The following is a 24,599-nucleotide window of genomic DNA, read 5'->3' as shown; positions in this document are numbered from 1 at the left end:
CTTAAATCGTAATCCATCTTTAAATTAAACTATTTGTTTTCAATGGAGATAAACACTGACATTGCACACTATGCCACATTCTGACCACAATTAGACTAGGATGAATATTTTTCTAGATTGACAAAGTCAGAAGTACTTTAGACTTCAACAAAACATGCCAAAATCTAATTCAATGTTTTTAGTTTTTAAAAGAACAACATTGCTACTAATTTAGGGAAATGGAAACATGGTATAATTTTCAGCAGTACCAAATTCACAACAATTTCAATGCCTAATAGGCCTGTGTGAATAGGGAAGTATTTGATTCAGATTCAGATTCAGCTGATTTGGAAGACAGTGATTCAATTTGGAGATTCACATCACTGTCCTGAATTGATTTGGCCAAATCAGCTTCGGAAGATTCAGCGCCGATTCAGAGAGATTCAGTGATTCGGACTGGCTGGGGAGAGGCAGGCACAGCTGGGTGGCTCCTCCGGCTGTGCCTGCCTCTCCCTAGGTAGGGGGAGCCATATGAGAAGTCCCCATGGCTGCCCTGACTGGACCCATCCCCTGCCCAGCCTCAGTCTAGTCCTGGAACTTAAAAAAAAAAGAAAAGCAAAAGGCCTGTACTCATCAGCTGCAGGAGCAGCAATTGGGGCCTCTGGGTGCTTGTAGAAGAGTCCCGTCCCCCCCGCCCCCCCCCACATACAGCACAGAGCAGTGAGGGCAGCGCAGTGCAGATGGCTTCTCCCTCCCCCACCCCCCCACTTAGCACCCGTGTGGCAGCTGCCTTATGGCACAGGTAAAGCGTGGCTTGGCAGGGTACGGTGCACTCCCTGGGACCTGGGGCCACTGGGGATGAGTGATGCTGGGCTTTGGCTGATTGCCAGAGCCACCCCAGCTCTGAGACAGTGTGTGGCGCCCTGCTGAGCTGCACTACACCCACGTGATGCAACAGCTGGTGTGTGGGAGCCTTAAAAAAAAAAAAAGCCTGGCACTCACCAGCTGCAAGAGTGGTGATTGGGGCCTCTGGGTGCTTGTGGCAGAGGCCCCCATGCAAGACAAGGCAGTTGGGGGCAGTGTGGATCAACCTCCCCAACTGGCACCCGCACTGCAGCTGTTGCATCGCATGGGTGCTTTGTGGCTTGGCAGGGCACTGCATGCTATCTGGGAGCTGGGGCTGATGGGACTGAGTGCCTCCAGGCTCCAGCTGCTAGGTGGAGCTGCCCCAGCTCTCAGGCAATATGTGGTGCCCTGCCGAGCCACACTGTACCTGCACTACGGGGCAGCTGCCATGCAGATGCCAGGCAGGGGGGCCATCCCTGCTGCCCCCCACTGCCCTGCGCTGCATGGGGGAGCTCTTCCACAAGTCCTTAGAGACCCCAATCACCACTGCCAGAGCTGGTGAGTGCACGGCTTTTTTTTGCTTTTTTTTTGTTTTTGTATTTTTTTAAGTCCTCGGAGGCTGGGCCAGCGGGGGGTGGGGCCAGAAAGGGCAGAAGGGAAGCCATGAGGTTTCTCCTGTGGCTTCTCCACTGGGAGTAAGAGCTCTGCCCTGCCACCACTTGCCAGCTGGTGCAGAGGGCATGGAATGTGGGTGTGGCAGCACTGGGATCGGGGGCTATAACTTGCTGCCACTTGCCCCCTCCACGTGTAGTAAGCTGTGCCCCCCCATCCCAGTTAGGCAAGCAGCAGCAGGGCAGAGCCCCCACTCCAGGCACTGCCTCACCCACATCCCACACCCCTCCATCCCATCCTTGAGTAACATGTCCTCCCGCTCCAGCTGGGAAACTTGGCCCAGCCCCAGCCCTGATCCTTCCTCCCCCCTCCCACAACCCCGACAGATTTACCAGCTGTAAGCAGCTGTCATCTGCCTGTTTAGTCTATGGCTGAATCTCTGAATTGGCCAAATCTTTTCTGAATCGATTCAGAACTTTTACTTAGTTTCCTGATTCGACTCCGATTCAGAGATTCAGTCCCCAAATCAGGCTGAATCTCCTCCAAATTGAATCAGCTACTGAAGCTTTGCACAGCCCTAACACCTAATTATACTAAAATCTATAAGCTTGACTGACTTACTGAGCTTACTTTCTCTCTTGAAGCAGGCTGGCAGAAAAAGAGGTGATGGTTGAGCTGAGCTTCCATAATATACTGATCAGCAAGGATAAGCCATAGTGTAGCGATACGGATGGCTGGAAACATTAACATTTACTGCTAATAGAGGCGGAAGCTTTTACGTCTCCCCCCGCTATTCAAGAAAAAAGAAAGCAGGCAGGGATTTGTGCCTCAGAATGTCTCTAAGGCATGGTTTCACTTCTCTTAAGGTGAGGCAGTTCTACTTCTCACCTTCTACTTCATGCTTGTACCTTAACTTATAAATTAAACCTAAACGGATATTGAAAATATGCAAGGTGAGAATGCTGTAATGCTATTTAAAAACAATCCATTCTTCTGCCATTCGAAAGCAGCAAATATGTTCCTTTACCTTGAAGAGTTAACTGTTTGGATAACTTTGGAGTAATGTCAATTCCATTCTTCAGCCAACCAAGTTGTGGACTGGGGATACCTTCAGCATAACATCGGAGACTAGCTGTCACACCTGGTTCCCTGGCCTGGCTTTCTGGATAGACTCGAATTACTGGAGGAACTGAATATAGAAAACAATTATCAGTCAAATGAAAATAAAATTCTCTCAACATTTTTTAGCATACAATTTCCCAAAGCAGTTGATGTTAAAGAATCCTGCAGCAATCTATAATGAGACAATGAAAACAAATGATATGATACTACTGTCATACTTAATAGAATCTAATATTGAACTCTGTCAGACATCAATTTATGAAACAGAAAGAATACCCTTATGAGAAATACCTCTTTCTACCGTCAACACCTCAACTGCACAATCCCGAATTTTAAATCAGTAGTTCTTAAGAGTTTTTTTAATAAGATTTGTTGGTAATTTCCTTCAGAAGAACATGGATAATTTACAATATACCAGTATCTTTCATTAAGGTTGATAAATAATTTACTTACATTTCACAGTATGATTTTGGATATGGTGTTGCTTTTTATACTCTTTGAAACATATTTCTATTCTCCTTTCTTTTCTGTTCTCATGCATATTTCTATCTTCCCCTCAACCTTGTCATGTCAGAAGGAGGATTCTTTTCCCCTCCTAACAGCCAATACATCCATTTTATACGAACCTACCAATCTATTTATATGAACAACAAAAAGATAACATTTGGAATTATTATAAATAGATTTTGAAGAGGTGTAAAACTTTCTGCTTCAGGGGTTAAGCCAAATGGAAAGAATTAGGGAACTGATCACACTGTTTGCTCCACATAAGTTCCATGCCCCACTCTTAAAACTTTTAGTATGAGTCACTTCTTATTCTTCATCTTGTACTCTTGTCATAAACCAGATGTTTTTTTCCAGAATCATGCAGAAGCGATGGCTGTTTCTGTTGCTTCAGTGAGGTCCTCCTTTGTACAGATCTCACCAAGTCATAAAATAAGCAGGTGTTCCATGGTCTGCATTTCAGCATTCTCATATCATTACAGTAGGTCCATTCAATCATGTTTGTTTTTGAACTTCCAGTTTACAGGCGCAGGTGGTTTGGTTCAGGCATCGCCATGTTGACCAGTCTATATCAGTTACTTCGGTGTGACTATAAAGTGGATGCCTGGGGTCTTTCATCTACCAGGATCTTTCTTTTTGGCTCGCTACCTTTCTTCTGATATCAGGTGGTGAAATGCCAACCAGTAAGTACAGGCTATCCATAGCTTCAGACATCCTGTTATTTCACAATAGCTGCTGTTTAGAACTGGGTCTATTTTCTTGGCATGAAGTGATTATTCCCATACTGCACATGCATACTCTGCAATGGAGTAACACAAGGCAATAGCAGTGTTTTGTAATGTAGCTGGGTTCACTTCCCACTTTAAGGTGGCCAACTTTCAAAGTATGTTGTTGCATACTCTGACTTTCTCTTTCATCTTCTCTACATGTATTTTGAAGTTAAGTGTTCAGTCCAGTGTAACCTCCAAGTTAGGAGGGATTGGGTGATTAGTCAGTGGAATTCCACCCCGGGTAATATTTAATTTCTGCTTGGCTACTCTATAGCATAGGTGAAAGGCTGTGACTTGCATCTTTGCTGAGCTGCCACAAAGCTAGTGGCAAAGTCCTTCTCTTGAAATGATGCATAGATCATCAGCATATATAAAGCTCTTCATATTGCTCTGTATGGGTTGGTCATTGGTATATATGTTAAAGAGGATCAGGGCCTCCCACAGGGCAGCGTAGTAGCAATTTCATTGTCATCTCCAGTGGCTCCATTTCTAGCATAGTTATAAGTAAAAATGTCTATTCTCCAAAAGGGATTGGATGAGCTGCACTGGGGAGTAGTCATGTGTCATGTGGTAGTAGATTTGGCAAGCATGTTTCAATGATTGATTGTATCATATGAGACTGCTATGTTCACAAACATAGAATCTGTTATCATCCCTTTCTCAAATCCATCTTCTAAATGTTGGGTGCTGTTTAGTATCTGGCCAGCACAGGCTTACCTGGTCTAAATCCAACTTGTTCTGCTATCAGATGTTGTTTGATATGAGGTGAAAGGCAATTGAGAATAATGTGTTCATAAAGCTTATAAATACAGCACAGGAGTGACACTAGTCTGAAGTTCTCTGGGCCAGCTTTATCAGAGCTATTATATGGGGCTTGTTCCCATAGTTTAGGTATGCTAAGGGACAATAAGCAATTGTTAAAAGGAGTAAAAACCCTTAAATTGGTTGCAGGACCAAAGTGTTTGATCTGCTCCATGCGTATGCTGTTGAGTCCAGCTCCTTTGGTGTTCCTCAGGTGACTTATTCCATCATTGAGTTCATCCATTATGTATGACATGCTATAATAATTTTCCTCCAGATCACTTTTCCATCTAATTTGTATTTTAGGCTGTTTATTTAGAGCTTTATTATTGAGCTGAAGCTGGTAAGCCACTTGCTTGGCTGTGATGTTGTGGTATTGCTGTACTTTTGTCAGGTCATTTACTCAGCTTGCAAATGGTTAATCATGCTTTCCTTCTAGTGTGGTTTATAGCTATTCCTTCAAACAATTCTTTCCATTTCCATATTCATATCTATTCCTTCCATCAGTTCTTTCCATCCACCTTTATTCTTGGACTTTATCAGTTGGGGCTGTCCCTGCCACAATAGTGCCTTCTGAGAAAGGGTCTCTCTGAAACATTTGCTGCTATTTTATGTATTCAGCTGCTAGCATGGAAGTAAATACTGGTATATACTCAGTTTTGTATCCTCACAGTATATACCTTTTGGAGGTTTTGCATAGTGCATTCACTAATAGCTCATAATTATCCAAGACTGGTTCAATGTGTGCCACTTTTTTGTGAAGGTCTTCAGAAAAGCCTCTCTAAAATGCTTTTCTGAAATTGAAGCATCTATGCATTGGTACCATAACTGGAGTTACGGCTGCTGTGACATTGAGAGCAATTAGTCTGTCTTGTCTGTAGGGGATAGGTTCCAGCGTGTCTTTTTTTTAACATAACTTCTAGGTTGCTGTCAACAAAGGCAAGGACTGGTTTATAGCTCCATCTCCATCAGGAACTAGTCAAAAACCCAGGTAGATCAGGCTGAAGTGGTTTGCCTCAGCCCATATCTTGATCAAATTACTATTTTCATTGTTTTCACTGTAACTCCACGTGACATTGTGGCTGTTCAAGTCACTGAAGATCACACATGCTTTTCTGTAGTCTAGGTTTCCTGGGTTTACGTATGCAAAACACTTCCCTGGAGGCTTATAAACAGATGTTGCAGAGATGTTGTCTATATCAACGATCAAGATTTCAATGCCAATGTTGTGTTGATGGTGGCTCTGGTTTTACAAAGATAGAACTGCCTTATTTCTTGTGCTTCCTTTTGATGGCTAAATCTCATCCCAGGGATCAATGGCTTATTGCTGTTTGGCCCTTTGTGTCTCTTGGAGACAGAGCATATGCCACTTGTAATTGGTGTACATCCTGGAAAGAATGTCCTGTATTGGTCACTGATGGAGGTAGAGTATTGGAGCTGATAGATCTTGGGTCTCATCCAATATAGAAATTCCAGTGTTCTTAATCACTAAAACTGATAAACAGCAGTAACTCCTGAATGATTAAACGGTCTGAAAAAAAGATTCCCTGACTAAAACATACTAGCTAAAACAGGAGCAATGCTACACAGTATCTACTAACCCTTATTTGCTCCATAAAACATTGATATTATTAACAGAGGCTGTGTTCCTGATTTAATCTTTTCTTCTGTGCTTTTTAGGGAGTGCTTTTTCTGAAATCCTGGATATCTCTGCTTTTACATTATTATCTGATATAGTAACAATTCAATTGACATTAAATAGTAAAAAAAAAACCCAAACACAAAAAACAGATTTCATGACCAAGCTGTAATCAGAGGCTTATTGAACTTGACCAGTATGTTATACAGTAACTGGAGACATACACAATAATTCATAGCTAATATATAACATGGTGTAAAATGTAAGCTGTAAAAATCAGAGGGAGAACATTGTTTATGCTAACAGTGAAAGCCTCCAATTAAAAATAATTATCTATTGTTCCATCAAAACAAGACTAAGCTTATAATGGCATAATTATTACTTGATATGACATCACTTGCTTTTTAGGCAAATTGAAGAGCAAAATGTATTAATCCAAAATAGCTTACATTTATAAGTTAAGGACAAACAGCCATTTCACAGGCTTACATGATATTGCTTATAGCATAAGGTATACATATTATATACTCACACATATATGTATGTACATATAGATTTTTATACAGTTTTTCATGCAACTCATAGTGCCAAACCATCAATTGCCAGAGGTATAGAACAAATTAATTTGTTGCTTTATACTGCATTGGGGGGGGGGGGGGAGAGAGAGAGAGAGAATCAGCAGCACTTTTCTAGGCCTTGTAAATTTGTTACGATGCATGCTTAACAATGAAAAATCTGCTATGCAACATGCCTGTATTGGCAGATAGAGGACATGTGATATAACAATGGACATATTCCTATTGGTAATCAATGATTAAGCAAGATTTCCCAAGCTCACTAATTAGATTTTTAGCCAAGTAATTGGTGATCTTATCTGTAATTATGCATTGAATAGAAGGAACCTTGAGGTTGTTGCTAAATGAAAAACAAGCTGTAATGAAGGTTAAAGAAAAATACTTCCCATTCCCCAAAGTTTTTTTTCCAATGTAATTAAAAAAACATGGAATGCTTAAATGCTGTCTATATAATACAGCTGAATTGAAAATGAAATAACAGTTGAAAATGAAAAAAGTATAACAAGATAAAAATCAAATATTAACAATGATGGTCTTGGCATGAGAATTAGTATTTGCAAAAGTTACCCAAACATTCAGAAGAAATGTCCTAGCCCATTATCACATTTCAGTATTGTTCATATAGAAAAGCCTCAGCTTTCTGCATACTTATGTGTATTGCACCTCAGTATGTGTGTCAAATCAGAGTTTTCAAAGGTTTTTTAACCCTAGTATACATAGACTACATAGATAAAGGGCTTTCTGAACAATCAATGTGGAACAAATGAAAGACCTATTTCTCAATAAAATTTAAACTTGATTTTTATTTCTGAAACTCAATCACTGGCTCACTCACAAATACAAAGCTATATTAAAAGAAAATTAAGAAGATGGGATTCTTAGTTTTTTACTGACAGGAGAAGAATCTCAGGACTCTTGGGTACCATTCCAGGTTCTGGAAGGGAATATATTTTTGTGGGCAGAAGCCCTTCTACTGTTGTTCCACACAAGCCTAACTCCTTCCACTCATATGCTATCTGCAACCTTCCCCATTACTATTTCTTCCACCACCCCAAGTTTCCCAGACTCCAACTCCTCACCTCCTTATCCCTCTTCTAATTCTCCCTGATCATGTCTCAAACTTTTCTACCATGGCTTCTTGTGTCAGTCCTTCCTGGGTTTTCCAACACAGTCTCCCTGCTCATCCACTCCCATTCTACCTCCCCCAGCCTGGCATGTTCATCATCTGATTTCCGTCTCCCCAACCCTGATTTTGGTACCCACACTTTTCCTCAATTCTACCTAACTGGTCTCAGTTCCTCATGTTTAGTCATCCCATCTGTGCATCCTCCCATTGTCAGCCTTTCTGCCTTGTCTCTTTATTCATTATCAGTATTTCCCCACCACTACATCCCATGCCACCTTCATTTTTCCTTTTGTCCCCCTTGATTAGAAGCTCACAGGCTCCTCTTCCAAAATCCCCTACTCCCATACCCAGTTTGTGTCTTTCTTCAATTCTTCCAGTCCCAATCTATTCCTTCTACTGCTTATTCTTAACCTCAGTTTTAGTTTCTGTCTGCTCGGCATCTGAATCCCATGCGTTTTTTCTCCATGCTGCCTGAACATCAACAGAAGAATTACAAGTAGCACTGAAGTGACAATTTCCTTGTCCTCACTCAGCAATCAGCACCACATCTGCTACCAACTGCTGTCAGGCCCAGCTGCAAGAAAAAACTATGGTTCAGTTCCTAGTAGTCTTGAGATATAGCATGCTGATTGTACAAAAAATGTTTAGAGAATTTAGCTGCCAAATCCTTACAGCTCTATTAAGAACGTGTAAGGAGATATTTTTTCAAAGGCTTACATGTGGCAAAATTTGAAAGATATTTTTGGAGAGACAAGAAAAGCCATGTGCCGGGTACCATGACAGGTTTTTACGAGCTTTTCAACAAAATGGTTGGAATAATTTACTGTGTATTTTTCCTTAATCAGAATTTCAGAAAAAATCCAAAAAGTAAAAACAAAAGAAAAGAAAAACAACCCTTGGGATAACCAGTGTGGAAAATATCCTTTTGAGCAGTTAAATTTATAAACTACTGAAAACATTATCTTATAATGAAAGGGTGCCTATACATATACACTGAGACTGCTCCGAAGCACTGTAATTACAATGCATCAGAGCAGTCTTGATTAATCGAGCAGACTCCAGCAGATTCCGGCGTCACATGTATCAGCATCCCTGGGTGCAAAAAATGGTGGTGGGGTGCTTTAAGTAAAGCTTGTTCAAAAAGTTTGACTTAAAGTGCCTCTTGCCACCATTTTTTAGCTGATATATGTGCTGCCCCAGGTGCTTTAATTAGAGCAGCTCTCAGAGTCGCTTTAATTAAAGCACCGCCCCACCCCACCTCCCAGAGGATGTGTATAAGTGCCCAAAGTGTCCAGAAACCATAATATTGGTGTTGCTACCTGCACTGCTTAAGATATATGTATAAAATGATATATTAATATTGACTTTTTTCTGACCAGGAGAAAATAAATTGTAAACTCACCATGTTTAATGAAGGCTTAGTAATTATGTACTTTTGAAAAACTTATTATTGAACAAAGTCTCAAATCCCACTGACAGCTTAATATAAAAGCTTGAAATAGAATGTATATCTATAATAGTAAAAACTCAGATCTCACTATCTTAGACATATACTGCCTCTCAGAAAGAGTATATCAGACATATATGCTTGGCTATGCTGTAAATAAATTGCATATATGTTTATGGTAGTGTTGGCATGATGCTGTAGACATGGCAGTCAAGAAAATATATGAGAAGCAAGGATTTTGATTATATATGTGAGCTATATATTTTATTGGACCAATTGCATGGTTGAAATAGACTTAGAGAAGCTTTTGAAAGAAGAATGCATTGCATTTTTCTCTGTTTTACTGAGTTAAACATTCTTCTCTGCAGTTGTTTAGCCCATCTGGTAGTGGTCTCTGTTGCAGTGTTGAGACTCATCCTGTGTTCAAACCTTAATGACAATATGTTAAAGGAAAGCATAATCATTTATTAATAGAATATTTTGCATTTTTATTTTAATAGATCCTAGGAAGTTAGGAAAAACGAAAGCAAACAAACAAAAACTAAATTATATCTCAATGTTGGGTTGTAATGGATTATAATGTATTCCTTAATTATGAATATTTTTTTTCAGAACCTGGGAAGTGAATGTGAGGCACCCTAAGAACTGTGCAAATGAGGCATGCTCTTAGGTAAAAACAAAACAAAACAAAAAAAACCTTCGTTAGTTATTTGGTTAGTTTTTGATCAAATGAAAAATTAAGTTGGCTTAGATCTGCTTGAGGTCCTTTATTATGTGCTTCATAAGGACTTTTGCATAACTAACTTTATTTGCACAAAGGTTAAGAACATAAAAACATAAGGCCTGCCATAATAGGCCAGACCAATGGTCCATCTATCCTAATATTCTGTCTTTGACAGTGTCTCGCCTGGATATTTTAGAGGGAGAGCTTATGAACAGAGTATATGAACATGTTCCATGAACAACTGTAAGGACATGCATGCTATAGCACTTAGCGTGTGCATCTATGTGAGATATTTACTACAAAGTTGATTAATTAGCTGTGCAGTAAAACATCACCATCCAGATATGTGATGCTATTAGGATAGAGTAAATTAATTAAATTAACTCTGTCATAAGATAGTACTGTTAGACATGAGTACTATCCTATAGCAGTTATTTACTCCACAGCAATGCACTTGTAATTACTAACGGGTTTTCCTACTGGCTAGCCCCACAGTGGAGCACCCTCATGCCACCTGCTTGGTGCTGCTGCACACGCAGTGCTACGTTCCTGTCTGTGTGTAGCAGGCTGGGGCTGGGCTGTGTGTGGCACAGCCCCTCCTGCCGGCCTGCCGCATACCACTCACAAATTGTCTACGTACTACTGGTGGTATGCATACCACAATTTGGGAACTGCTGATCTAGATCCATCTTGATTCAGCAGACAAAAAACTGCTTAGTGCCTGAATTCATTACTCTGCAGAGGCACTTAGTTGTCTCCATGATCTATATAGAGAGTCATAGAGAAGTAAGGCTAGAAGGGGCCTCTAGAGGTCATCAAATCCAAACACCCTGCCTGTGGCAGGATCATCCCTATCCAAATCATCCCATAAAACTGTGCGGGCCGGGAGCAATCTGAGGCCCTTTTTTTCATGTGGTGGGCTGTGGCCAGCAGCCCAGACACGCCGGGTTGGGGAAGGCAGGCGGCATGCTAGAATTAGGCACGGACGCTTAATGGTTGTTTAAGATTGTTTACTTACACCGTAGATGGTCGCGGTGCAGGCTGGAAAGCTTCCAGGAATACGTCGCTTAAATCCTAGTTTTAGGACTTGGACAGAGCTCTGGATTCACTCACACGAAGTTTTCGAGGCTCCGTGGAACTTGCGCACCGGGAAGGGTACGTCGACGGATCGTTCGGCGACGGGGAGAGGCGAGAGGCTGATCAGACCCCTGTTGCCTTCTTGATATTCACGCTGGGTCCAATAGGCTCTGCAGCGCTTAGAGATCTTCACGAGACGTGAAGTCTCCTCCTCCTGATGTTCGTGGAGTCCTCCAACTTGGGTGGAAACCACTCAAGCCTCTTATACGGCTAGCAAGCCAATCGCTAGCCGCCACGCAGGAATAATTTAGAACTGACCAATAGTGGGGCACGAATCTAAATACAAATGGCGGGAACTCCTTGCAACGTGCATTTCTGTGCTGCAACGAAGAAATGCACCCTTCAAAGAAAGCTACAAACGGCGGGAAAATAATTTAGCAGTGCCAAAGCTAACACAAACAAAAATCACACCCTTGGGTTGTGACAAAAACCATAATCTAAACTCTGCATAAAACTATCCTCAATCCTGACACAACATAGACCCAACACCCTAACCTGCCACAGGTAAAGCAGGGGAAGCATGGCACATCCTGTTTCTATAAAATGTAATCAATATATGCTCAGGAGGTCCCAGGTAAAGTGCCACACCCTCCACTACAGAGGAAGGCAAAAACCACCATAGTCCACACTGATCTGATCATGGGATAAAATTCCTTCCTGACCCCAAATATGGTGACTGGTCTGACTTGGAGCAGAGGGGCAAGACCCTCTACCCAGGAACCTATAGCTTTGCTCCTAGCAAGAGAAATGACACACCCCATTTGAAGTCCTCAGGCTTTGTTGTAGCCAATACCCAGTGCCTCTGGGGAAGCTTAAAACACCCTAACACACAGAGCAGAAAAAAGGGGCAGGAGCATGGGAAATACCCCTGGTAGAGAATAGGCATAACTACGCCTAGATCACGCCCAGCCCAGAGCTCTCCAGCGTCTTCTTGAGATATGGGTATCTCAAGTGCCTACCCCTTTCAATTTGGGTCACCCTTCTGAGGCAAAACATCATTGTTTTAGGTGCACTGAAGCCTAAATAGAGACCCTATAGCAACATATAGATTTGGGTCTCTAAAATTGGACCTGAATCAGTTTTCTTTTACAGTTAAAGAGAAATATCTAACTTGGATGTAAGAAGATATTTAAATATAATGGATAATTCCTTAAATGATGTAAATCTGAGTAGATTCACTGCTTTACATTAAGCGAAGGTTTGGACTCTGAATTCTTTCCTTTAAATTAATAATACATCCTTCTAAGTGGGAGTTTGTCCAGAAGTCAGCTTCATCTGCCTACCGTTATTCTGCATCAACACTTGTGATCAGGAATAAAAATCCCCATGTTATGCATTACCTAATAACTTAATACACCACTTGGTTAAATGGTTTTCTGGCAGTATTTGCTTCCTTTCTACCTTTTCTCCTAAATGCTGTCACAACAGATGAAATCCTTGATGTTCATATACATATAAAAATGGGTTCGCTTTCTAAAAGAACTGTCAAATCCTTATGATTGCCCTTTGGCAAAATCTGTGCGATGATATCCCTAACTAATCATTTGATATGAGAGAAGAATTGAGGTCTAAATAAAGATCCAACCTCATCTAGATGTTCTGCACAAAACTGCTATCAGTATTGAACAAGATTAGCATCTGCGTGCTTGGAGAAAATAGAACTATGAGAATAGCTAAATGTACTCAAATAACCTGGTAATTAAACAGTTAATCAAAAAAAAAAAAGAATGCAAATGAACTACTGCTAAGCTATCTACACAATCAGTTTTTCCCAGGGTATTTCTGAGGGCTCGTGTGTCAGCTGTGGTTGGAACATGATTTGAAGCCTATGATTACTATACATTGTTCTAATGATATCACACTCATGTAATGCTGAGAACAACAAAAATAAAATGAAACTATTTTCCACACTGGGCTTTAATAAATACTTTCAGCTAAAATAAAGCAGAATCTGCATTAATAAAGAAGCATAGATTGTATCATAGTAATGTTATGCCTGTCCCCAGGCACCACAGACAGATGTGGGGGGGCTCAGTTAGAGGCAGAGGGAGATGCAGGGGGCAAGTGATACGGGGCAGGCAGCAGAAGAGGTAGGGGCAACCATAGGACGGCAGGGGATGGGGGCAGGCAGGGGAGCAAACGTCTGTCTCCTTGCCCTCCACCTTGCTCCACCCCTGCAATAATTAGATGGTATACATGGAAAACTATAAATGTGTTATAATTTATAATTTTCCATGTATAGAATCAATTATAGGGGGGGAGGTGATCTAAAATGCAAAGTTTCTTTGGTTTGGGGTAAATATGGCAACTTAACTATTGGGAAATTTGCTTGCAGTTTGAAGCAGAGTTTCTATCACATTTGTGATAAACTGCTGGGCCACTGCAATTGTCTAAGTTTAGCAGAAAACAGAAGATGAATCTGAGGTAAATCATAAGCTTACTCATGAGTAAAACAGCCCAAATGTTAGAAAGTGATTTTTTTTAAAGTTTGTCTTTGCTGCTGGCATTATTTGCTATTTCATATTGAGGAATTCTGCCATTATTTTTCCACGGATTATTCATACAGTTGCTGTAAGAAGAAAGGTTAGAAATAAACTTGAGGAAAAGAATACAAATATCTTTAAAGTACCAATGACTCACCAATGCATTTGTGTTGTTCTATTTGGTGTGTGTTCTTTTGTCAATAAAATAAGATTTCAATGAAAAATTATAGGGTTGATTTTATAAATATTTAATGGGTTAGTGAACTGGCTGGTGATCCTTTGTCTACAGCATTATTAAAGCCATCAATTCCCCCAGGCATTATCCTAGCTCAGGCTTTCTGTATTCATGATTTTCACAATAGCTCATGTCAACAAAACAAGGGAGTTTTTTTTTATTAACATTATTGCTATCATCACAGAAACATGTCAGACTCCAACATCTAAATAATATAATCTCTATTCTATAGTTACATTAGTCCCTTAACTTCATGAGCACCAAACCTCAGAAATATTTGGAGGAAAATGAATATTTTTAAAGATCTAAGAAAGGTATTGAACAAAAGAATGAGATTTGCCATTTCATATTTTACCTTCCTAAAATCATGGAGACTAATTTTTTGGGTCAGATCATATAGCTGAGACTAATTCTCTATTTTCAAAAAGGACTCCAGTGTTCACCCAAGGTTTCCCTGAATCACACCTTCACTGGGCAACCAAACAATCTTTGGTTATTTTTGTTGAATATATGAGTTAGCCTGGTATCTCGTGCCTTCATGTTATATAAAACCCATGTCATTGGGAAATATTCTTTGGCAGAATTCTTTTTAATGCAAAGGACCCAATCCTGTGCAATGTAGACTAAGCGTCGACCCATGTACCACTTTGTTCGAAAAGAATCAATTGTATGCTCAATGCCAAGAATTCAAATACACTCTGCTTTATTAACTATCAGTATTTGCTAATGAGGATAAAATGTGTTATGTACATTTCAAGTAGCATTAATTATTAAAATAATTATTACTGTATCAGCACTACTTTGTACTGAGTTGTCTGTTCACAATATGTATGAGAAAAGGGTTAAAATGGGTTAAACAACTCTTATGGAAAGCACTATTCACATACAAATTCAGGAATATATTTCTTCTCCATAAAGTGTGACTTTTTTACAGTAATTATCTGCATTATTATTTGAATAAAGTCTTCACTGAAAAGCTAATTATTGTTACTTAATATTCAAAGCTATGATAGTAAAAAAACAATCAGAGTTTAATCCTGGCAGAGTCACAAAATAAGCCAAAGTATAACATGATAAAAAATGTAGAAGGATTGGCCTAAGCAGTGAATACAAATTACATGAAAAACACTTCTGAGACAATATGGATTAACGCACACGCATGCATATTGCAAAAGTGTTTAAAATCTAATTAAAGTGTCTTCATAGTACCTTCACATTAGATCTTTAAGATCAACTAAGCCTCATTATCTCATTAACCTTCCTTTTGACTCCTCTGTAATACAAGTGTCATTATATTAATTAGCCATTATCCTGGCCTGTAAGTACTGACCATTGTGTCTGTATTTAGGAACATTACTGCTTAGATGTACAGATATAATTTATAGACGTGCTGTACATCTGACCAGTGCTTAAAGCTTAATGCTGCCCCCTCCCCCATTTAACTGACATGCACATTCTAATGGCTTAAGCAGAACGCCATCTCATTTGATAATGCTGAAACAGATTAAATAATTATGCAAGTGCATTTTACAGTATATAACATTGCCATTACATTAGATAGCATAGTAGTGTGAAGGCATTAAGCATTAAATGTCAATTGAGTTTTTAAAGATTGTTTTTTTTTTTTTTAAACAGAACCTAAAGCTGAAGAAAATTAAAAAGTATCCAGACTGGTGTCAGAAGGGGTCACACCAGTGCTGACTCTTGGAGCAGCAGCTGTCTAGCCAGAGAAGATATGGACCTGTCTATTTGTACGGGAAGCTTTAAATTATCTGACAGTGGAAAGTAGTAGCACAGGCAGCTCTTCCCTTTTGCACCATGTACATATCTAATAATGTCTAAATGACTAATAAATAATAACATAGTACTAATGAATTAATCCTGTCATTTCACAGAAGTGTATGAAAACAACTAACTTTAGACATTTCATTTTTGTAAGCAAAACTTCCATCTATTTCAACAGTTTCGTCTCAGTAAAGAGGGATGAATCGAGTCCAAATGTCACACATTTAGAACAGCAGTATACAATTATTTATACTGTGGGAAAGCCCCTCATTATGTTAGACATCCTCTTAAGTTAGACAGTCTAGATGACACGGGCAAGGAAAATAATCTGGGCATCTGTATTTTGTATGAAGAGGAGGGACAAACGTATATTTCAGATAAAGCAAGGAAGGAGGCAAGCACAGCAGTCACCTGAGGAAATAGTGAGAACCTGGATGAGAATCATTTCTGCCTGGAAAAGGCGACAGGGGGTATTTCATATATGAGAGAAGAAGTGACAGGTTACGGACATAGCACTAATGGACATGAGGGATGAAATAGTACTAGTGAACAAGAGAGTTTTTCCTTAGTCAATGGTGCTTTCAACAGTAACAAAGAATGAAGGAACAAAGTTGATTTCTGAAGAAAAAGCAGGCATTTAGCACAGCCATCCAGATATTGGAGCCACTGGTTTCAGAAACTCAGCTAGAATAGGGGAGCAGCCTCTGAATCAAAACTTTCTCAGCTTCTTAATCATGGAAACTGCAATGGGAGAGAAGCAATGTAGGGGACAATTCTGGACTTGCCCTGTTCACTCTCCTCCTCAGCATCTGCCACGGTGTGAAACATGCTACTGGGCAAGATGCATCTATGTTCCTCCTCAGTAAATGATATTTCTTATGTTCTTATGTAACAGAGAAAGGAGGTAAAAAGAAAAGAGCCTGGTGGAACCCCCAGGTATGGTTTGACAGGGGAAGTGGATGACTAACAGAAATCATTTGAAAGAAAAATCAGAGGTAGGGGTTTTGCATGTGTGAACAATATAAGATAGGCTCCTTTATATCCTTACAAAGGCCTTGAATATGTTATCACTTATAACAATCAGAAGCCTAAATTGGTGCTCCTAAAACCATATTTAGGCACCAATGTAGGTAGCCTGATATTTAAGTTAATAAGCAGCCAGAAAGTCTCACTGAGATTTATGACAACCTAGTACTTTGGACTCTTGTCTGGAAAATGAGTTTAAGTATCATGGAAACTGAAAATATTACAAACATTTTCACTTTTTTTTTTTTTTTTGGCAAAGCAAGAGAGCTAGAAAAGTGTTGTTCATAGTTCATGCAGTACAATAATTAAATTTCTATTCAAAGCAACTTTTTTCTCATAAATACTTATTGCTCTACAGATGGCATGCTAACAACGCACAATACTTAACGGTATTAAGAGTTCAGAATATAGAGCAAATAAACTGTGGACCTGTCTTATTTTTTTAAATACGTATTATTTATGTATAACTACAAATGCTATTACATTTTGTTTATAATGTAATGTTTGTTTTGTTTCTGCAAGCTTATTTATAGAAGGCAAACTATTAATAAAAATGTATTACCAGCATCTGCGCTTATGTTTACCAATTAAGATAAAATTTAAAAAGTGAACAAGGCTACCGAATAAAATCCAGCCACTTTCCTATGAGCTGGTAATTAGAACATCTTTCCTTACCATTCACTTGGAGAATATGAGTTTGATACAGTTTATCATAGCCATCAGCATAGCAGGTGTAATTTCCCATGTGAGTAGTGGTAACCTTAGTAATGTACAAGGACCCATCATCTCCAAAATCCTATAGGGAAAGATTAAAAACAAGGTGATCATAATTACCTTAACAGCACTACAATAATCGTGTTCTTCATCTTGGCAACAAACCTGTGCTGCAAATATCAAGTGTCTACTTTGCAAAGCAAAATATTCTAAAGGTAATGATGCTCTGGATATTGGTTGGTATTAATGAAGACAGAATTTGATTTTAATACAGTTATAGTTTTGTATTTTCCTTTTGCACATCACATTTATTAAAAATAAATCTGTAAAACTCATTAAACATTTATGCTAATAATATTTTTAATTTCACCTAGATTGTCTCGATTGATTTATTTAACAACAGTAACAAATAGGGGGATGTTACTTTTGTATCTCTCTTCAAATGAAGTGGAGGGGGAGAGGAGGAAGGAGGTGGGAAGCAAGCCCTGTCCAGTTTAACTGTAATACTGTATTGCAAAATTCAGTTTCTATTTATACTTAGAAACTTTAATACACACATGCACACACAAACACACACACTTTTTAATGAACTTTGGACTCACTTAAATTCTACCTTCAAAAACATATTTAATCAGAAAACAGGTTCCACAGCATTAAGGTACAGAGTTAGAACATAGGTTCAGTCTCAACAACATTGACAGACTGCATCTAGAGAGAGGCAGTTAACCATGTTAGTCTGAAGTCAGGCAAAAGACAGGATAGATTTGCACCTTACAGACTAAATAAATCATCAGAACTATTTATCTATCCATCTATCTATTTGTCTATCCATCTATTGCTTTGTGCATGTCCTGTCTAAGCATCTGACCTTGGGCTCACTGAAATTAAATGCTAAGTGTAAGGCATTATTTCTACTAATAAGATAGAATTTCAAATTTAGAAGTTAACTGCCATGGTAGTTATTAGGCAGACTCACAATAAAATAGCTACTCATACATATTCAGTTTTTCTTTGCATTATTTTTCATTTTCTATGGTGGTAACTTTAATACAATATTCATTTCCCAATGCATCTTCTTCATATGCCCTACGAATTTTCAGTTACTGTGTTCAAAGTCCTGCTAGGTTACTTTTGTTCTACAACATTATCTGCCATTATTTTCTCTGATCATATAATTTCTTATTTCTTTTTATTTATGTTTACACTGTGCACACTTTTAGTAAAACAACAGGTTCTTCCTGGTGTGTTTTATTTATATATATCTATATCTATTTGTCTATATAGACACACACACACACACATACACAGATAGATAAATAGAGAGATAGAGATAGAGATATAAAAAGCACACACAGATATACATACTAGGCCTGTGCAAAGTGGCAAGTATTTGCTTCGGATTCAGCTGATTCGGAGGGACAGTGATTCGATTCAGTGATTCAAATCACTGTCCTGATTCGATTTACCTGTTTTGGATAAGGCGTTTTGGCACTGATTGGGAGATTCAGCCATAGAATAAACAGGCAGGAATCCTCACCACGCTAGACACAGTTGCCTCCAGCTGGTAAATCTGTTGTGGTGGGCGGGGGGGGGGGGAAGGGCCATGGGAGGGGGCAGATCAATGCCTGCACAATGAGAGAGGGATTGGGGCTGAGGCTGCAGGCCGCCCATCTGGGGCGGGGGAACAGGGGACTCGTGGAGAGGTTCTCCCACCACTGTGGGTCACCGATCCAGGAGGGCATGGGAATGGGCGTGTGCCCCCAAACCTGTGTAGGGTGGGTTGGGCAGGGCAGTGCTCTGGGAGGCTAGCTCCAGCTGCCTGCCCCTGAGCTGTGCTCTGCGGGGCAGGTGGGGCCCGGGCTGTGCTCTGAGTGGCTAGCCCGAGCCACAGCCTGGAGAACAGCCCTGGCTCTGCCTGCCCCACAGAGCACAGTGGAGCAGGGGCTATGGGGGGCTGCAGCCAGCCTAAAATTCTCCATAGCCCCTGCCGCCAGTCCCTCCCCAATCAGGGTGCATGCACCCATTGCCATGCCCTGCTGCTGCTCGCCCAGCTGGGGTGAAGCCATGGCTTGTCCGGAAGGTGCGGGGAAGCTGGGTGAATGAAAGGAGGGCACAGCCTCTGCTCCCAACACCTTCTGCCACCCGGAGTGCAGCCTGGCCCAGTCCACACCGCACAGATCCAGAAGCACATGCCCACTCTCATGCCATCCCAGACTGGTGGTGCACAGTGGTGGGAACCCTTCTCCCTGAGTCCCACACCCACCCTGTGCCTCAGCTGGACAACTTGTCCCAGCTCCAATCCCTCCCTTGCTGTGGGGCCATTGATCTGCCCTCCCATGCCCCTTCCTTCCCCACTCCACCCACCACAACAGACTTACCAGCTGGAGGCAGCTGTTTCCAGAGTGGTGAGGACTCCTGCCTGTTTAGTCTATGGCCAAATCTCCGAATTAGGGCCAAATCTTTTCTGAATCAATGTGAAGGCTTCCGATTCAATTTGGACCTTTTAATTGGTCTCCCAATTTGATTTGGATTTGGAGATCCAACTGCTGAATTGGGCTGAATCTCCGCCAAATTGAACCAGCTGCTGAAGCTTTGTACAGTCCTAATACTGTACATAGATACGGGAAATAGCAATAAAGTTAATTTGAACAAAAAAGTTCTTTCTCAAAAATGTCTAGCAGCTGGTATTTGATAGTGCAGATTGGATATTTTGTGGAACCTTTTGAACATATGTCTATTAAAGATTTGCCCAACTTTACAGGAAAATGGACATGGGAGGTCATTTCCATCCTACATTTCTTTATTAAAAATGCTGACATCAACTTTTCTCCAAAATATAGTCAAGTTAAGAGGACAACATTAGTGAGCACCATTCAAAGTACTTAAACAACCAATATATTTTATGCAACCGCAAAGAGAAATCAGAGTACGCTGATACCAGAACGGAAGCATATCCTTGTACAGCAATTGATCAAAGACATAATTACCCAGTATAAGCAGCTAATCCGAGTCAGACAATTATGTAATGATTATCCAAGAAGCCCTAGAATATATCATAATGAAGAACTAGGTATTATTAATCATTGAGGGGCACAATAAAAGAGCCTAAATACACAGTTCAAATGCTTCATAATGAGTTCATCTAGAATTGCATCTAGGAAAATTGTCTGTTTATTTACAAAACCCTTAGTGAATTAGGATATGCATTTTCCCTGACTTATACTGGTGCTTTCTCAGTATGTGAGGCAGAGCTGCTCCAAATTGATAAACCATTTCTTCCAGAATTAGAAAACCTCTACTACGCTTGGAACTCTTCCCCAATTTACTAACCTGAAATGTAAAACTCTTCATTTGTGAAACAGAATGGGAAGGGAAATCTGAAATATGGGTATTTAAGCTCCTAATGGCAATTTCAATGGGTAATGAAGAAAAGAAGGTTAACACTTGGAGATAAAAAATGTATCATCTAGCCCAGGTGTGGGCAAAATATGGCCCACGGGCCAGATCCAGCCTGTGAAGCCATTGTATCTAGCCTGTGGGGCCCCTACATTTTTTTTGAAAATTAAAATGTATCTGTCCTTGGTTCATGTAAAAAAATTACAGAAACCAGAGGCAGTAGGACCCAGGGGAATCCTCGGTGGGCTCCTGCAACAGCAGGGCCTGCCCGGCCCTGCCCCACCAGCTGGAAACCCCAGCAGGGGCTTCTGGCCTGGGACCACGTGGCTGGCCTGGCATGGGAAACTCAGGTAAGGGTGGGGGAGGGCAAGGAAAGAGCTGGTGGGGAGCACAGGGAAAAGCGGCCCCTCCCATGGCCAGCGCTCCCTGCTGCAGCCACTCACAGCCCACGCTGAGCTGTCTTGAGCAGGCACAGGCAGCCACATGTGGGCTACGAGGAGCTGCAGCATGGAGAATCAGGCATGGGGCGGGGGAGGGGCCGCTTCCTGCCCCCACTCAGCATCAGCTTGTAACCCAGCCCCACGCCGGCTCCAGGCTTGCCTGTTAGGGCTGCACCGTGGCAGCAGCACCTGCAGCCCCCTCCCTGCTTGCCATGCTGGGCAGCATTTGCTGCTGTTGCCCACCTGGTGCTTGCGCTATAGTAGGCTGCAGTGAGGCTGCCACCGCTGCCTCTGTGCTGCCCAGCACGTGAGCTCCAGGCAGGCAGCAGCAGCAAACACACCCTGGCCTGGCAAGTGGGGGAGCCACACCTGTTCCCACTGTGGCACAGCCCTGACAGGTGAGCCCGGAGCTGGCACAGGGCCCAGGCTGGCAGCAGGGTCAGGTTATAAGCTGGTGCTGAATGCGGGGAGTGGGGGAAAGCAGCCCCTCCCTCACCCCGTGCCTGATGCCCTGCACGGCAGCCACTTGCAGCTGACGTGGGGCTGCCTATGCCTGCTCAGGAGAGCCTCATTCAGGCTGTGAGCAGCTGCAGCAGAGAGCGCCAGCCATGGGGTGGGGGAGGGGCCACTTTTCCCCATGCTCCACACCAGCTCCTTCCTGCCGGTGAGCAGAGGGTCGGATCTGTGCGGTACCCCCCCACACCTGTACCACATGGCTGGGGGGACACTGGAAGTGAGCGGGTGAGGGAGCACAGGGCCTGCACCAGTGTCCCAGGGCCAGCGCCAGAAGGGCCCAAAGCAGGGTGGCAGTGGTACAGGGTCCCGGCCATCAGGGGCTCTATGGAGCTGGGCCAGCTCCCCCCTCTCCTTGCTGGTTGCAGCCCAGCCTGGCACCACAGAACCCTGCCAGCCTGCACCCTGCTCTGGGCCCCACCAGTGCTGGCCCTGGGACATTAGTCCCAAGACACTGGGGCATTGGCCCCAAGATGGTGACCAGGGGGTGGGGCACCTGTCAAGGGGCAGGGCTACCCATTAAGCCCTCAATAGCTTGCCAAAACTGGGTAAGCAGCCCCCCGCCTGAAATAATTGCCTGCCCCAATCTAGCCTGTTAATACTTTATTGCTAGTGATGAGGCATGAGAGGGAGCAAACTCACGCTCGACTCTCAGAGCCCAGGGGACCTTGTAGGACAGTAGGTAAGAAAAAAAATCTATAATTTTTTTAAACAGTACATGTTCAATATCAAATAAAATGCATTCTCAGAATTTTAGACTCACACTTCAGAGTAGAACCAGCTTTAATGGTTCCCACTATTTTATGGTGTTAATGGTCTGCTGCTTTCTTTAATTGCCTAGGTATTTTTCCATGCTGTGTACTTTATTTTAGTTGTTCTGTTTACTTTTTAAAAAATCTGGATATTATTACTTTTTGCTAAAACATAAGTCCGTCCAACTGTTTTCCTTCCGTCACTTGTTGTTGCTCCTGTGAACTAAAGAATGCTTCAGGGATTTACTGCAGTGCTACTGTTTTTGTATTAGGTTTTGATCAAAGAATAGAGAATTATTTCTCAGAGATTTAGTACACCACATTTATTGGATTTGCCCAATTCCTGTTACCAAATGGTGGGGACCTTTTTGAATGAAAGAAAGAAAATAACCAAAATTATGTTAAAATATGCAATATACCTTTTACAAAACCTTACAAGTTGAACCTTGTCCTGGTTATACCTGCAATCTACAGTTGTTAGTAATAGCCTGGAATACAATACACATCTTACTGGACTAGAGTCACTAACTTTAAGATGCATTTGATTATATGGACAGAGGCTACTGGACCCTTATTCCTACATAGCAGTAATAATGTGACACTGCCATACAAATCAGTTAAAGCCCCCTTTGCTTTTAAAGCAAGGACATCTAACATGAGAAATTCTATCTTCTTTAGTTAGCATCTCCCTTAGTTAAGTAGCAGAACTAGGGTGGGGTGACTGGGGCAGCTGCCTCAAGTGTTGACTTGAGTGGTGGAGGGAGCTGGGGGACAGCTGCTGCCTCAGTACATAAGTATTGTTAGACCGCAACTACATACAGTGCCCAACAACTAGGGAGACAATGATCCAATTGCTCAGAGATCAAACACCAGCACACATTGCTAGCAACAGCTTTATTCAAAATGGAGACAGGTTTGGTCCAGCTACAACAAACTGGGAAACTGCTCCGAACATTAGTTCTTTTCACATTTATACACCTTGGTTCATACTCATTAACATTTACTCCACCTTTGTTCCTCCTTTATTCCACCCATATTTCCTCCTAGCTCAAGTGCCACTTTTGTTTATTGTTTGTTTCATTAGCATGGAATTGCCTATGCATTTCACTCATTTGCATGCCTTTTTCTAAGAGCGCATGACTAAGACTTTGACCTCTGCTTTCTTCAGTCACTTGCTGTTTCTTGCTGACTTCTTCATCTCCAAGGTCTTACTTCTGCTTTATCTCCTGATGGTAGCTGGTGGGCTGTATCCTGTTCTCCTTATACAATGAGCTATACATCTTATAACACTACAACACTGTTAGGAAAATGCTTGCCTAAGCATTTTGCAATGTTACTTTTAATATATCATTCTGCCTTGTGGTTAGCAGCTTTGCCAGGCCACAGGCTATAGCCTTTTATTCAGCTGCAGATTCAATGTTCCCTAAGATCCAAATACAGTTACCCTAACAATTATGTTGGCAGCAAAATGGCAGCTGGAAGTTGTCACTGCACCCATTTGTCACAACTGCCTAGGACACCCTGCTCTCTTTTTACAATTTTCCCTTAACCCTTTAAATTTGTGGCTACTATAACTTCTGTAGAGCTGGTATGATTTCTACTCCTGATGGTATTCACCCTAGGGTCTTAAAGGAGCTCAGATCAGAAATTGTTGAACTCCTAACTGTAGTATACAACCTATCACTAAAAACAACCTTGGTATCAGAGGACTGGATTGCCAAAGTGACTGGGCTGCCAATGTGGCTGCCATATTTTTAAAAGGCTCTAGAGTCAATGCAGGGAACTACAGACCAGTGAACCTAACTTCTGTTCCTGGAAAACTGGTAGAAATGGTAATAGTTTAAAAAAATATATGTTCAGCACATGGATGAACATGATTTGCTGGAGAGGGATCAACATGGCTTTGTCAAAGACATCATGCCGCACAATGCTACTAGTATTCTTTGAGGCTGTCAATAAGAAGGTGAATCTGG

At 41.4% G+C, this 24,599-nt stretch overlaps 1 protein-coding gene across 3 annotated transcripts in view; it reads right to left on the bottom strand.

Moving 5' to 3' along the window:
* FSTL5 (follistatin like 5) overlaps positions 1-24,599 on the bottom strand; it is a 627,705-nt gene that overhangs the window by 99,113 nt on the left and 503,993 nt on the right. For all 3 annotated transcript variants that reach the window (XM_019481445.2, XM_019481443.2, XM_019481444.2), the window contains exons 8-9: positions 17,487-17,607; positions 2,465-2,626 (exon numbers count right to left, since the gene is read on the bottom strand). In XM_019481445.2, coding sequence (XP_019336990.1) covers positions 2,465-2,626; positions 17,487-17,607 — 283 coding nt within the window. The remainder of the gene's footprint in view (positions 1-2,464; positions 2,627-17,486; positions 17,608-24,599) is intronic.

Source organism: Alligator mississippiensis, chromosome 2, assembly GCF_030867095.1.
Source record: "Alligator mississippiensis isolate rAllMis1 chromosome 2, rAllMis1, whole genome shotgun sequence".
NCBI classification, from domain to species: domain Eukaryota; kingdom Metazoa; phylum Chordata; order Crocodylia; family Alligatoridae; genus Alligator; species Alligator mississippiensis.
Note: the sequence above shows the minus strand (reverse complement) of the source record. Positions and strands in the feature narration are given on the sequence as shown.